We start from the raw sequence: 15,640 nt of genomic DNA, 5'->3' as shown, positions 1-15,640 counted from the left end.
CTTCAACTCTCTCAAGATGGACAACATGGATTCTGTAGTTTGATGTATTTTATTTTATTTTGTCTTCGTGAAGACGCAGAAAATTAAGATAATTGTTACACCTCACAAATTGCAACAGACTATCCCAATTAAAGTAATTGTACACATGGCTACATTGTAACGTACCTGATGCGCTGATGGTTGCTATGGAAACATCATGCAAAATGCCTATCTAACTCATCTAACTAAACTTGCATTTCCAGGCGTTGTTTGGATACAGTTATCAGCTAAACTGAATCTATGGTGGTAATTATAGGCATGAAAACTTATCAACACGTCATGATATAAACATGAAGACGGTCTGAAACAGGCTTCATAAATCCAGCGATGGTGGCTGATCCAGAAATTCAACCAGACTGAAAGGTACCCTGGGAAGTAGGCTGTGATGTCGGCCGTGAAGCATCGTGGAGGTGTTTCCTGCAAATGAGTCAGAAACAGGCTGGACCTGTCGGCTGCATTATCAGGACCCTGCCCCGCGCGGTGAAACTGACCTGGGACAGCACCTGTGGCTCCGCCGTGACGTAAACAGCCTAAAATACGACCTGGGCAGCTACAGCCTTTGAACTGGGACAGAGCCTATGTACTGGGACATACTCATTCTTTTTCTTGCATACTAAGTAGTACGGTAGTATGGTAGTATGGGTACTGGAACGCAGGGTCAGTTTTAATCATTACTCAGCCGAGACGAAGGCAGCAGCTGATCCCAGAGCAGATTGGCTGATCGCTCTGCTCTCTTTAATTTGACTTTATTGACACTTTTCAGATGTGGATCGATCTCTGAACTGCAAACATGAAAAAATGACGAGGTGACAGGCGGTTGGTTATAAAAAGTCAAATTTATTTTTACATGAGAAATGTACACAACAGCAAAACAAGCTAGGAAGCGAGGCTGAGAGACTAACACACACACACACACACACACACACACACACACACACACACACACACACACACACACACACACACACACACACAGCGAGGAAACACACCTGCTCATAAATAAAGCAAAGAGCTGAGGACTGAACTAAATAAATACGAGGTGGGTGGAGAGGCTGCAGCTCCAGTGTAGTGTCTACAGGCCGGGGCTCTAAGCTAGCACACTTCACCTGCCTAACAAACTGCAACACCTCCGTCACAAATCTACCTGTGAAGTGACCGGAGAGCAGCCCCGCCTCTTTCTACTGGCAAAACGCACAAAATGGAAACGTGATGAGGAGCTCCGGCGGGTCGGACCGTCGCACCGCCGCCAAAATTCGCTTTTCCTTTTTCAAATCAAATTACAAATTTGTTCCCTGAGCAAACGCAAACAGCCTGAGGCTCCAAGCCCCGCCCACACACAGCGGAGCCTGGTGATGTCACCGACCACCTCGCACACCTGGGGGCGGGGTTTAGTTGCTCTTTAAACTTTCAGTGCAAATCTGGTCACTTAGTGGTTTTTGCTTTCCTGGATGAAGGGAAACAGACGCTCTGATTGGACGCCAACAGATTACCAGCAGCCAATCACTGCACACGAACACGAGAGAGCACCTGGACAGGCCGGACGCCCGGGCCACGCCCACCACTTTATTTATCCGTTTCTATTTTTTAATCAATTTTGAGAAACCTCTGTCCACACCAGAACACACACACACACACACACACACACACACACACACGCATATTTCCTGAATATTTCAGTCTTTGTTTTAATTAAAGGGACATAAGGACATTGTTACGCACACACACACACACACACGCGCACACACACACACACATCCAGAAGATATGCATGTGTGCGTGCGTGTGTATGTGTGTGTATGTGTGTGTGTGTGTGTGTGTGTGTGTGTGTGTGTGTGGGTGCAGAGCAGCAGCAGCGGTTTGTTGCTACAAATGCAAGAGCCAATCAGCTTCCACACATCGACGGCGTCCAGACCTCCAGGGAACAGGAAGTGGGCTGATGGAAACCTGTTGGCCGCCGCACCACAGAAGAAGAACCAAACAGTTTCCACGGGGACAGAAGGTCCAAACGGAAAGAAAAAGTTGCGTTTTTAAAAACCTGGTTTGTGTGTGGGCGGAGCCTGAGCCTCTCCAGCGCCACAGGAATGTCTAAAGGTTTGTTCCACCTGGTTCACAGCACCTCACCTGCTCAGGTAAGAAACATGAGGGAGACTGACCACAGCTCAGACACACAGGCTGCACTCTACAGGACATTTGACTCAGAGGCTGATCCCGGGTCAGGGACCTGGACTCTGCTGGACTCAGCTGCTTCGTGACCTCTGACCTCTCTTCCTCTTCATCGAGAGGCCGACCTGTTTGATTGGAAGACAAGTCGGCAGGGGTCAGAGGTCACGAAGGACCCGCCCACAATTCAGTTCTACAGTCTGAGAACATACTCCCTGGACCAATCAGGATGCAGCTTGGTGATGATGCGGTGTCCTCTTCCTGCTGCGGGACAGCGAGCAGCACCTGAGTGGAGGGGGCTCAGTTTACACACCGGGGTGTGTGGCGAGGGGCGGGGCAGGTCCGAGGTAGGCGGGGCATCTACATCCTGGAGCGTTTGGCGGGCGGCGGGCCGGCGTCGGACAGCCCGAGCCGGCTGAGCTCGGAGTGGAAGAAGCTCTGCAGCCGCACGCCGGCCTTCGCCTCGTTAGTGTGGCGAGGATTATACTGAAGACAATTGGAGAACATGAGCTCCACGTCACCTATAAACTCACCTGGAGAGAGAGACAGGGAGAGAGAGAGACAGGGAGAGAGAGAGACAGGGAGAGAGAGAGACAGGTTCAGTGCTACAGACGCCACATGACTTTTAAACTGCTCTGATCTCAGCCTGCAGGTCAGTGTTGTGTCCAGCGGGGGCAGCACTGAGCTAAACAGCCTGCAGGTCAGTGTTGTGTCCAGCGGGGGCAGCACTGAGCTAAACAGCAGAATCTGTGTGGGTCAGTGGGGCTCAATGCTCTAAACTGATCAGTCCATTTGATCCAGATATTGATCAGTAACTGGACTGTTCCTGTCCATATTTCTGCTGCAGACAGGATTATAAACTCAAAATATAATCCATGGCTGTAAAATGATGCGGCGCCCCCTGCAGGCGGACACACAGCAGTTCTGTGATGTGCAGGTGTCAGTGCCAGCAGCCAATCAGCTTCCAGCAGACTCACCTGCTGTCTGGTATTCACAGTTGTTGACTTTCTCTCTGATGGTGCTCAGAGCGATCGGCTTCTTGATGATGTCATAGTAGTCAGGAACCTGCCGACACACACACACACACACAGTAAGGACACTGTAGCAGATGGGTGTGTGTGTGAGTGTGAGTGTGAGTGTGAGTGTGAGTGTGAGTGTGTGTGTGTGAGTGTGTGTGTGTGTGTGTGTACCTGTGTGCGGGACACCAGCTTCATGAAGGGCCAGCTGTCCTCGTGTCGGACGAGCTCCACGGTCAGCTGCTCGCAGGCCGACAGCTCGTGGACGCCGTGTCCGCGGCCGGAGGAGCGGCGGCTGGACGAGGAGGAGGAGGGGGAGGAGGAGGAGGAGGAGGAGGAAGGAGTCAGCACAGGCAGGACGGGTCTGGAGGGTTTGGGTGGTGGAGTCCCATCTGCAGGAGGAGAACAGAGGAGGAGCCGGGTGGCGACAACAGCTGCATCAGACACATTCAAAAACACAGATCATTAAAAATCAGTAATCAATACAATAAATATAAAACAATTCTAAATCAATATCATCTGTCCACATGTACACCCTGCTGCTGCTGTTTACTGTTTGTTTACGGTTTGTTTACTGTTGCTAACTGCTGTTTACGGTTTGTTTCATGGGCCCTGTCCCAGCAGCTGGATTATAATCCGGGGTTTCTCTTAGTTTTCTGGCTTCTCTTAACCAGACATCCTCCCTCCTGATGTTCAGTCCCATGAAGCTTCAGCTCGCTAACTGAACCCAGGCTTTTCCAATCTAGATCTGTGCGCTCACAGAAAAAGGGGCGGAGTTTGCTGCAGACGACCAATCACAGACAAGGAAAAATCCACCCGAGCCGCATACTTTACGACGGAGGAGCAGACAATATTCATTAATAAATACGAGGAATATAAATCCATCATCCAGGCAAAAAGCAACACAGGAATGCTGGGAAAAAATCTCCGACTGTGTCAATGTGTACATTAGTGGGATTATAATCTGACTTCCCCACCATGACGGCTCGAGTAGATGTGACTGCAGTAACATTTGTGTGTTCAGTAAATGAATGTGTCTCCCACTCAGCCGTGCACTCCTGCAGAGGAACTGGTCCTCTCTCACAGTGAGGGGCGACCCTCGCTGGGCCGCTGCCCTCAGTTTGAGCTTCAGCAGAATCGTCACTTTGATTCAACTGATTCTGATATTTCATTTTATAAACCATCTGACGCCTCGTGTTTATTCTGCTGGTTAAAATATTATTTCACTGTAAAACATTTGGCACCAACTCTCATGTGGACTTTTCAGGGCAGCCAGCCTAAATACTAAATATGAGCAAACTAATGGAAACCTGAAGGAGCCCAGAGGCTGGCCTGTGTTTTATCAGGCTTTTATTTAACCCTCTGAATTAAATTCCCCTCATTTATTTTCAAAAATATTTTTTAAAAATCACTACATCAGTCTACCAGATCTTCAAGTTCTTCTTCTCTTCAAACTTGAAAAAATGTGAGAAAAACAAACAGAATTAAAATAAGAAGTCTAAGTAAAATATATTAATTTTATAAAAGAAGAAGAAGAAAGGGGAAAAAATCCTCGGCCTAACTTGGAAAAAAAGGAGCACAAGTTGTGAACCTCGATCCTCTGGGCTCTCAGCCAATGGGCAGGCCATTTTCCCAGAGAGCTGATTGGTCAGTGGGCGGGGCTTTTCTACCTGCTGAGCTCTGATCCTGAACTTCACCTGCTCCGGAGCAGGTGAGGTGTTCAGCGTATGTTACCACGGCAACGTACCCTGATAAAAAGTAAACCACCTTCATGGTACAGAAACCCAGCAGGGTTAACCTGAAGTGACCTCACTGAGCCCAGACCAGCTGCAGGTACAGGCCTCAGGTGTGTTTACTGTTGTTTACTGCAGTTTACATTTGTGTACTGCTGTTTACGCTTCTTTACTGCTGTTTACTATTTTTTTTACTGTTGATTCCTGGTGTTTACTGGCTGTTTACTGGCTGTTTACTGGCTGTTTACAGGTTGTTTACCTGTCGTGGATTTCTGTCACTGGTTATTTACAGGTTGTTTACACGTTGATAACCTATCAGGACTCTGATACAGGTGGTTTACCTGTCGGGGCTCTCTGTTTGGTTGTTTACCTGTCGGGGCTCTCTGTTTGGTTGTTTACAGGTTGTTTACCTGTCGGGGCTCTCTGTTTGGTTGTTTACAGGTTGTTTACCTGTCGGGGCTCTGTTTGGTTGTTTACAGGTTGTTTACCTGTCGGGGCTCTGTTTGGTTGTTTACAGGTTGTTTACCTGTCGGGGCTCTCTGTTACTGCTTGTTTACAGGTTGTTTACCTGTCGGGGCTCTCTGTTTGGTTGTTTACCTGTCGGGGCTCTCTGTTACTGCTTGTTTACAGGTTGTTTACCTGTCGGGGCTCTCTGTTTGGTTGTTTACCTGTCGGGGCTCTCTGTTACTGCTTGTTTACAGGTTGTTTACCTGTTGGGGCTCTCTGTTTGGTTGTTTACAGGTTGTTTACCTGTCGGGGCTCTCTGTTTGGTTGTTTACCTGTTGGGGCTCTGTTTGGTTGTTTACAGGTTGTTTACCTGTCAGGGCTCTCTGTTTGGTTGTTTACAGGTTGTTTACCTGTCGGGGCTCTCTGTTTGGTTGTTTACAGGTTGTTTACCTGTCGGGGCTCTCTGTTTGGTTGTTTACCTGTTGGGGCTCTCTGTTTGGTTGTTTACAGGTTGTTTACCTGTCGGGGCTCTGTGTTTGGTTGTTTACAGGTTGTTTACCTGTCGGGGCTCTCTGTTTGGTTGTTTACCTGTTGGGGCTCTCTGTTTGGTTGTTTACAGGTTGTTTACCTGTCGGGGCTCTGTTTGGTTGTTTACAGGTTGTTTACCTGTCGGGGCTCTCTGTTTGGTTGTTTACCTGTCGGGGCTCTCTGTTTGGTTGTTTACCTGTTGGGGCTCTGTTTGGTTGTTTACAGGTTGTTTACCTGTCAGGGCTCTCTGTTTGGTTGTTTACAGGTTGTTTACCTGTCGGGGCTCTCTGTTTGGTTGTTTACAGGTTGTTTACCTGTCGGGGCTCTGTTTGGTTGTTTACAGGTTGTTTACCTGTCGGGGCTCTCTGTTTGGTTGTTTACAGGTTGTTTACCTGTCGGGGCTCTGTTTGGTTGTTTACAGGTTGTTTACCTGTCGGGGCTCTCTTGCGGCCATCATTCTGACCGGTGGCTTTGGCGTTGCCATTCGGCGCCAGGATCTCGTGGCTCAGACGGGCACTGGCTCGAACGCCGGGGCGGGGCGGGGCTTTACCACCAGACACCGGAGGCTTGGAGGAAGAGGGCGTGGCCTTTTTACCTGAGGACCTGTGATTGGATGGTTTTGTGAGCGCAGAATTAGAGTGAAATCATGGAACAGATCAAACACATCTGCACCAGCAGCAGTGGACTGGCTAACAGGATAATTCATTTTGTGGAACTGGATCTCATAACATTAGCTTCTACATTTAATAATCATGAAATATGAGTGTCGCAGGAAATGAAAAGGCTGATTCTGGTTGATTTTATATATTTCAAAAACATTTCCAGGCCTGGAAAAACACTTTAAATTCCAAGAGCACAGAATCCTGCACTCAGACACTGACTTGGAGGCTGACGAGCTCTTCCCAGAGGAGGCAGTGCTGTTTCTGGGCGTGGCCTGCTGGCTCCTGGGCGTGGCCTGCTGGCTCCTGGGTGTGGCCTGCTGGCTCCTGGGCGTGGCCTGCAGGCTCCTGGGCGTGGCCTGCTGGCTCCTGGGCGTGGCCTGGACAGGGCGGCTGCTGGAGGACCGGGAGCCCTTGGGGGGCGGTGGCTGGCTCTTCTTGGTGCTGCAGGGATTTGGAGAGAAGAAGACGTTGAGCTGATGTGATGGCAGAGTGAAATGTTCCACACAGAACCTTCCAGAATCTTCACACACACCTCACAACTTCCTCTTCCTCTTCCTCCTCCTCCTCCGACTCCTCCTCTTCCTCTTCCTCAGACTCCTCCTCCTCTTCCTCCTCGTCTTCTTCCTCCTCAGACTCCTCCTCCACCTCCTCGTCCTCGTCGATGGAGGAGCGCTGGCGGGACGGGAGGCGGCTGGATCTCTGTTTGGGCCGGCAGTCGGGACAGAACCAGTCTCCCTCTGGCACCGACTGAGAGAGAGGACAGCGAGCCTGAACTCAACATGTGTGACCCGCCAGGCGGCTTCACGCTCTCTGTGCTAACGTCCCTACAGGTGGCGCTCTGGCTGGTGAGCGGCGCCAGAATGACACAATAATAATCAAATATAATGTATCAAAAATATAATACATAAATATAATAATATATATAATAATATCAAATGCAACTTCTGAGGTCAAACCTGTGAAAGCGGCTCTGACACACACACCTGTTTTCCACTGTAAAGCCACTTTACTGTCTTATTCTTCATGTATTTCATCCCAGTATTTTATTTAAAGCACTTTGCACTTCATTCATTTGCATGACAGTATTATGAACAAAAAATATGCCTTTTTGATTTTTTAAACATTAAATAATGAAAACACACACCAGCTCAACTCAAGACTTTCAGGGAAGCTGATATTAACACGATGAGACAAGCTGTGTGTGTGTGTGTGTGTGTGTGTGTGTGCACCTTGAGCCGGGGCCTCAGGCAGTGTGTGTGTGTGTGTGTGTGTGTGTGCACCTTGAGCCGGGGCCTCAGGCAGTGTGTGTGTGTGTGTGTGTGTGTGTGTGTGTGTGTGCGCACCTTGAGCCGGGGCCTCAGGCAGTGTGTGTGTGTGTGTGTGTGTGTGTGTGCGCACCTTGAGCCGGGGCCTCAGGCAGTGTGTGTGTGTGTGTGTGTGTGTGTGCACCTTGAGCCGGGGCCTCAGGCAGTGTGTGTGATGTCCTCGGTCACAGCCGTCACACAGCAGCATGTTGTCTGCATCTCCTTTACGTCTGCAGATCCGACAGCGGGCGTTCAGGACGGAGCGCGACCAGAGCACGCTGCGCTCCAGACTGGACAGGTGCACAAACACCTGCAGAGACAGCACAGCGTCACACACACACACACACACACACACGTACACGTCGCAGCGGCATGGCGTGTAGGGACTGACCTGCGACAGGCTGGTACAGGCCTGCAGGGACTCCCTCCATCGCTCCAGCACCGTCTTACTGACTCGCCCGCTGTCGCTGCCGTCTGACACACAGAGAGAGAGGGAGAGTCAGTGTGATGTAGCTCCGCCCACACCGCCGTCCCACCTGACTCATCAATCAAACACGCCTCCTCACCGTCGCTGGCCTGGTCCTCGTCTTTCCTCTTGCTCTTCTTTGTCTTCTGGTCTTTCTTGGAGTCTTCGTCACCTGCAGGAGGAAGCAGGCAGCTGAATGACGGAGCACAAGCCACGCCTACAAAAATGCCGCGGCCCGTGTCCCCGTACGGGCCGTGCCCCTCAGCCGGGACGTCCCGGGTACTCACCGAGCGGCGGCTTCAGGAACTTCCTCTCCAGCCCAAGTTCGATGCGCAGCAGCGCCTGAGCCAGGCAGCGCACGGAGCCGCTGGCGGCCTGCGGCGTCCCGCTGCCGCTGTCCGCCTTCACGTCCTGCAGCCTGCACAGAGACCACGCCCACATCAGCTGACTGACATTCAGACACTCAGTGTGTCCAGGGCTCACAGGACCCTCATATAAACAGATAATCTGGATTTTGTTTTTTGTTGAGACCAATTCACTGGATTTCTTTGGATTACCGTTCGGGATTAGAAGTTAGCAAAAACATACTCAAACTGGTTAAACAATTAGCAAAATAAATAAATAAAAATTTAAAAAGACAGAAAGTAAGAAAAAACAGAACACGTCCAGAACACGACAGGTGTGAAAACCCGACAGGTGTGAAAACCTGCAGCAGAGTGCACTGACAGGTATGAATCAGCCAATCAGCTCCTGAACAGGTGCCTCAGAGCGGGCGTGGCAAATAAAACACTAAAGTGAGTTTCTTCATGAGACTGAAGCTGCAGTACCTGGATGAGCAGGTAAAAACAGCTGAGGCACTGAGACATCTCAGGTGCTGCAGACCTGTAGCAGTCACAGGTTTTTGTCACCATCTAGTGGTCAAACCTCGCACCTGCACTCACCTGGTAAACTGTAAATGTCTTACTGCTCGCTCACACCCCGTTACAAACCACAGCACCTGTCTGTCTGCCTCTACCTGTCTGTCTATCTGTCCCTCTGTCTGCCTGTACCTGTCTCTGGCTCTCAGGTGGGCGGAGTCTATCTCCATGGCGACTGCTCGTCCGTTGGTCCCTGCACTCTCTCTCCCGTCAGAACACAGCAGCTCGTAGTTTCCCGCCTCCAGAGCCGAGCGCCACGCCCCCCTGTCCATCACCTGAGAGACAGACAGGTAAGTCACTGCTGCGTCAGCGTGTGTGTGTGTGTGTGTGTGTGTGTGAGTTCAGTGTGTGTGTGTGTGTGTGTGTGTGTGTGAGTTCAGTGTGTGTGTGTGTGTGAGTGTGTGTGAGTGAGTTCAGTGTGTGTGTGTGTGTGTGTGTGTTCAGTGTGTTCAATGTGTGTGTGTGTGTGTGTGTGTGTGAGTTCAGTGTGTGTGTGTGTGTGTGTGTGAGTTCAGTGTGTGTGTGTGTGTGTGTGTGAGCTCAGTGTGTTCAATGTGTGTGTGTGTGTGAGTTCAGTGTGTGTGTGTGTGTGTGTGTGTTCAGTGTGTGTGTGTGTGTGTGTGTGTGTGAGCTCAGTGTGTTCAATGTGTGTGTGTGTGTGAGTTCAGTGTGTGTGTGTGTGTGTGTGTGTGTGTGTGTGTGTGTTCAGTGTGTGTGTGTGTGTGTGTGTGTGTGAGCTCAGTGTGTTCAATGTGTGTGTGTGTGTGTGAGTTCAGTGTGTGTGTGAGTTCAGTGTGTGTGTGAGTGTGTGTGAGTGAGTTCAGTGTGTGTGTGTGTGTGTGTGTGTACCTTCAGGCTTCCCAGGGTTCCCTGGTAGATGCGGTCCTCGATGTCCAGCAGCAGGTCTCTGAGCCGCGCCTCCATCAGCGCCTCAGCAGCAGAGGAGGATTCTGGGACGGAGCCGGGCGCCTCTGGCTGATCTGGGACAGACAGGAACAGGAACAGAGCGTTTAGGCCGGTCCTGCCGCCGGTCAACTGTGAGGCCGGACAGGTGCATTGTGGGTACCTGGGCGGCTGTACTTGTGGCGTGCGGAGTCGTCCAGCAGCAGCTGCAGCCGCTCCCTGTCCTGCAGCAGCGCCTCCTTCAGGCCGCTCTCCCGGTGCCCGCGAGGGTTCAGCGCCTCCACCAGCTGCTCCACCTCCGCCAGCGAGCTGTAGAAGGCCCAGCGGTTGGGACGGCTGACCGGGACGGGGGCGGGGCCGGCGCCGCCGCTGTCGGGACATCAGAGTCACCAATATTTTTCTGTGACTTCATCAAATGAAAGAGATTTTTGACAGGTGTCGCTCTTTTGGTTGACTCACCTGTGCTCGCCCTCCTCGTCATCCATCTTGGCGGCGGCGGCGTCCCGGGGCGGGCGGGGCTGCAGCATGTCCTCCGTCACGCCAAAGAAGTCGTCCTCCACAAACAGAGCGCCGGCGGAGGGGAGGAGCCAGTAGCGGCGGTACAGCCGGTCTCTACCCAGAGGGAGGATGTAGGTACAGGAGGCAGCCTGCTGGATCCTCTGCTGCAGCTGACGCACCTGCAGACAGACAGACAGGCAGGCAGACAGGCAGACAGGCAGGCAGACAGACAGACAGACAGACAGACAGACAGGCAGACAGGCAGACAGGCAGACAGACAGACAGACAGGCAGACAGGCAGACAGACAGACAGACAGACAGGCAGACAGACAGACAGGCAGACAGGCAGACAGACAGACAGACAGGCAGGCAGACAGACAGACAGACAGACAGACAGACAGACAGGCAGGCAGGCAGACAGACAGACAGACAGACAGACAGACAGACAGACAGACAGACAGGCAGGCAGGCAGACAGACAGGCAGGCAGGCAGACAGACAGACAGACAGACAAGGAGACAGACAGAGACAGACAGACAGACAGGCAGACAGACAGGCAGACAGACAGGGAGACAGACAGACAGGCAGACAGACAGGCAGGCAGACAGACAGACAGGCAGACAGACAGACAGGGAGACAGACAGACAGGCAGACAGACAGGCAGACAGACAGGCAGACAGGCAGACAGACAGGAAGAGAGACAAACACAGTCGATCATTTCTGATTCTGCTCAGAGAGTCTCCTCCTGGCTTGTGTTGTAATGTGTGTGTTTTGTGTCACACCTGTCCAGGTGTGGTGTGGGCGTGAGGCTGATGGGACACTCACCTTCTCCTGCTCCTTCTCCAGCTCCTCTGCCGTGAGGCCGCCGGGTCGGCCGGGCAAGGCTTTGGGGTCAGAGGTCACCGCCGGCTGCTGCTGCTTCTCTGCGGCTGGAGGAAACGAGGACAGGTGTTATTTCTTATTTTCCACCGAGACTCTTCACCTGTCGCCGCTTCGCTGCAGCTCCACGTTATTTCCACTGCCGGGCCAGAGAACCTGTCTGACCACAGCTCAGGAGATTCTGGGTTCCACTCCTGGCCGGCTCACAGTTTTTTGCGGTGCCCCAGTGGCTCACCTGTAGCTCACCTGTAGCTCACAGACCACTGATCACAGAGTGCCAGGTTCGAATCTGAGCCCCCAATTTCTGCTCAAGGATCAATAAAGTACCCTGAGGTTGAGTCCCTCACTCTGCTCCTGGGTTCAGACCACAGGTGGTGAAGGTTCCACACCTCCAGCTCCTGTACCTCCACACTGAGGCTGAGCCCTCTGCTCTACCTGTCCACCATGACTGCACAGCCACACCGATCCAACATCACTGTGAAATTCACGGATGACACAGTGGTGGCAGGCCTGATCTCCAACAACAACGAGGCGGCCTACCTGGAGGAGGTGGAGCTGCTGTCTTCATGCTGTAAGGACAACAACCTGGACCTGAACGTCACCAAGACCAAGGAGGTGGTGGTCGACTTCAGGAGAGAGAGGCAGAGAATCCACTATGCACCGCTCAGGATCTACAGGACCCCGGTGGAGAGAGTGAGCAGCTACAGGTACCTCAGGGTTCACATCTCTGAGGACCTGACATGGACCACACACACCTCCACCCTGGTGAAGAAGGCGAGGCAGCGTCTGTACCACCTCAGGCGGCTCAGGAAATTTAAGATCTCCACCACGCTGCTGAAAACCTTCTACACCGCCACAGTGGGGTCTGTGCTTTCTGTGAGCATCACCGCCTGGTACGGCAGCTGCAGCTCCCAGGACAGGAAGGCCCTGCTCAGAGTGAAGCGATGTGCTGAACGCATCACCCGCACAGCACCGCCCGGCCTCCAGGACATCTACACCTGTACAGCACCGCCCTCCTCCAGGACATCTACACCCGCACGGCACCGCCCGGCCTCCAGGACATCTACACCCGCACGGCACCGCCCGGCCTCCAGGACATCTACACCCGCACAGCACCGCCCGGCCTCCAGGACATCTACACCCGCACAGCACCGCCCGGCCTCCAGGACATCTACACCCGCACGGCACCGCCTCCAGGACATCTACACCCACACGGCACCGCCCGGCCTCCAGGACATCTACACCCACACGGCACCGCCCGGCCTCCAGGACATCTACACCCACACGGCACCGCCCGGCCTCCAGGACATCTACACCCGCACAGCACCGCCCGGCCTCCAGGACATCTACACCCGCATGGCACCGCCCGACCTCCAGGACATCTACACCCGCACGGCACCGCCCGGCCTCCAGGACATCTACACCCACACAGCACCGCCCAGCCTCCAGGACATCTACACCCCCACAGCACCGCCCAGCCTCCAGGACATCTACACCCGGCGGTGCAGGTCCAGGGGAAGTGGGATCATCAGAGACTCTCACCATCCCAGCCACAGACTGTTGGAGTGGCTGCTCTCAGGCCAGCGGCTTCGCTCCATCAGAGCTGAGAGGCTGAGAGGCTGAGAAGGAGCTGCTTCCTCCAGGCCACACGGATCCTGAACTCTTAATAACAAAACACTATAACAGACCACAGCGCCACCTACCTGCAGTATCAGACAGCTCAGCACCTCACTACCCCCTGCTGTCTGACGCTCACAGCCTTTTCTTACTTTCTATTTATTATATTACTACTATTAATGTCCATAATTGTATACTGTATATAGGATTGTATATAGGAATATATATATATACTTTATATTTTATTTTGATTTTATTTTACTTGCAGAGTGCTGGAGTTGTTGCCATCGCATTTCACTGCTGCTGTGCTTGTACATTCATGCATGTGACAAATAAAAAATCTTGAAGTATTTCTGATTGTGAACCTGTTTCACTCTGAAACGAGGCGGTGATGTTCAGACCTTCGTCCGCTCCGCTTGTTTTTTCTCCTCAGGATCGATAAAGTTGGATGCGGTCGGTTCTCACCTTTTGTCTTCTTCCTGCTGCCTGGTGAAGAGCTGCTCTCGTCCTCATCCTCAGTCTGCTGCTCTGCACCCGTCTCACCCTCCGCTCTGAGAGACAGACAGGTAACAGTTACTGACCCGTCCGTCTGTTCAGGTTCCACACATCTCTGCTCCTGTCAGATCTCACTGATCATTATTATCATCATTAACTTCAACAACAATCCATCAGGTGTGAGGTATGACAACAGAAAAACAGCAGGTAGCACTTTGTCCAGGTGAGGATCAGACGACTCAAACACGTGATACCCGACATCACTGTTTACAAAACACAGAGCCGCCTTTCAGCACATCCACGCGGCTCTGTTCATGTTGCCATGGCGACCATAATCCCATGTCAGTATGTCTAAGGTGAGTTGCAAACATGGAGCACAAAGTCAGACTGAAGGAGCTTTGGCCTGGGACTGCTCCTCCTCAGAGGTGCACACCTGTTGCTGCTCCTCCCCTCCTGCTCCCTCAGACGCTCCTCCTTCTCCTTCAGCTTCAGCTCCTGCTCCCGCAGCTTCTCCTCCTTACGCAGACGCACCCTGCAGCACAGACAGCTTCTGATTCACATCTGACCTGCTTTCTATTCAATACGACATCCAATCAGCTGACATTTGTGAATAATGTGTGTGTGTGTGTGTGTGTGTGTGTGTGTGTGTGTGTGTGTGTGTGTGTGTGTGTGTGTGACAGACCTGTGGGCGGCCTCCTCCCTCCCTCGGCGGTGCTGCTCGGCTCTGATCTCCCTCAGCTCGTGGCGAGCAGCTCGCTGCTCCTCCACACAGTCCTCGATCAGATCCCTGCTGGACGCCAGAGTCAGGAGCTTCCCCACCAGAGCCTGCAGGATCCTCAGCTTCTCCCCTGCACCACAACACCCATCAATACACCTATCAATACTGATCAATACCCACCAGAGCCTGCAGGATCCTCAGCTTCTCCCCTGCACCACAACACCCATCAATACACCTATCAATACTGATCAATACCCACCAGAGCCTGCAGGATCCTCAGCTTCTCCCCTGCACCACAACACCCATCAATACACCTATCAATACTGATCAATACCCACCAGAGCCTGCAGGATCCTCAGCTTCTCCCCTGCACCACAACACCCATCAATACACCTATCAATACTGATCAATACACCTATCAATACTGATCAATACACCTATCAATACTGATCAATACCCACCAGAGCCTGCAGGATGTTCTGGTACCCCCCTGTAATTCATAGACCAATCCTGATCAATACCCCTGTCAGCACTGATCAATACCCCCCGCAGTGAGCAGCTCCTCCCCCAGGCATGAAGTGGTAACCATGGCAACAGCAGAGGTGACTCACCTGGCGTCAGGTCATACACGGCCGTGCACGCCAGCCTCTTCAGCAGCGCCGGCTCGGCCAATCGCAGCTCGACACACGGGTCGTCCGTCAGGGAGAACCCGCCCTGCTTCTGGTAGCGCAGCTTGGCGTTGCCATGGTTACAGTCGGCGCCGGACGCCAGGATGTGGAGACGAAGGATTTCTGACAGAGTGCAGCTGTCCAGATCCAGCTGCTTCAGACTGCAGCCTGCGCACACACACACACACACACACGCGCACACACACACACACACACACACACACACACACACACACACACACGTGCACACTTCATGAAGTATGCAGATGATACTGCCTTGCTCAGTCTTCTACTGGTGCTTTTCCACGAGCACCGACTCGGCTCGACTCGGTTTCGGTGGTTTTCCAGTTGAGTTCCACTGTGGGTGGAGTCGTCATAGCAACGGGGCCCCGCCCCCAAACACAGACAAGTCTCCACCTCTTCATGTGACCACGGTGCTGGTTTGCTCGCCATTTTCTGACTTCAGTGATGATCAATGAGCTCGCTGCTGCTGTTTCCTTTTTAAATGCCGGCTTTGGTTTTGAAGGAGTGGCTCTCATGTGTCGTCGCTCCCCGTCCAATCAGTGGCCTGCACGCCGTTTACATCACATT

The 15,640-nt window shown here is 52.4% G+C and overlaps 1 protein-coding gene across 2 annotated transcripts in view; it reads right to left on the bottom strand.

Moving 5' to 3' along the window:
• Positions 1–1,771: 1,771 nt before the first annotated feature.
• Positions 1,772–15,640, bottom strand: part of baz1a (bromodomain adjacent to zinc finger domain, 1A) — a 27,317-nt gene continuing 13,448 nt past the window's right edge. For both annotated transcript variants that reach the window (XM_030044082.1, XM_030044083.1), the window contains exons 13-31: positions 14,993–15,217; positions 14,346–14,511; positions 14,097–14,195; positions 13,634–13,719; positions 11,498–11,601; positions 10,635–10,852; positions 10,339–10,544; positions 10,122–10,252; positions 9,405–9,547; positions 8,643–8,773; positions 8,456–8,527; positions 8,281–8,363; positions 8,035–8,199; positions 7,118–7,332; positions 6,805–7,026; positions 6,354–6,526; positions 3,390–3,607; positions 3,177–3,264; positions 1,772–2,732 (exon numbers count right to left, since the gene is read on the bottom strand). In XM_030044082.1, the coding sequence (XP_029899942.1) occupies positions 2,560–2,732; positions 3,177–3,264; positions 3,390–3,607; positions 6,354–6,526; positions 6,805–7,026; positions 7,118–7,332; positions 8,035–8,199; positions 8,281–8,363; positions 8,456–8,527; positions 8,643–8,773; positions 9,405–9,547; positions 10,122–10,252; positions 10,339–10,544; positions 10,635–10,852; positions 11,498–11,601; positions 13,634–13,719; positions 14,097–14,195; positions 14,346–14,511; positions 14,993–15,217 (2,918 nt within the window). In that variant the 3' untranslated portion in view covers positions 1,772–2,559. The remainder of the gene's footprint in view (positions 2,733–3,176; positions 3,265–3,389; positions 3,608–6,353; positions 6,527–6,804; positions 7,027–7,117; positions 7,333–8,034; positions 8,200–8,280; positions 8,364–8,455; positions 8,528–8,642; positions 8,774–9,404; positions 9,548–10,121; positions 10,253–10,338; positions 10,545–10,634; positions 10,853–11,497; positions 11,602–13,633; positions 13,720–14,096; positions 14,196–14,345; positions 14,512–14,992; positions 15,218–15,640) is intronic.

The sequence above is a fragment of the Myripristis murdjan genome, chromosome 22 (genome assembly GCF_902150065.1).
Source record: "Myripristis murdjan chromosome 22, fMyrMur1.1, whole genome shotgun sequence".
NCBI lineage: Eukaryota > Metazoa > Chordata > Actinopteri > Holocentriformes > Holocentridae > Myripristis > Myripristis murdjan.
Note: the sequence above shows the minus strand (reverse complement) of the source record. Positions and strands in the feature narration are given on the sequence as shown.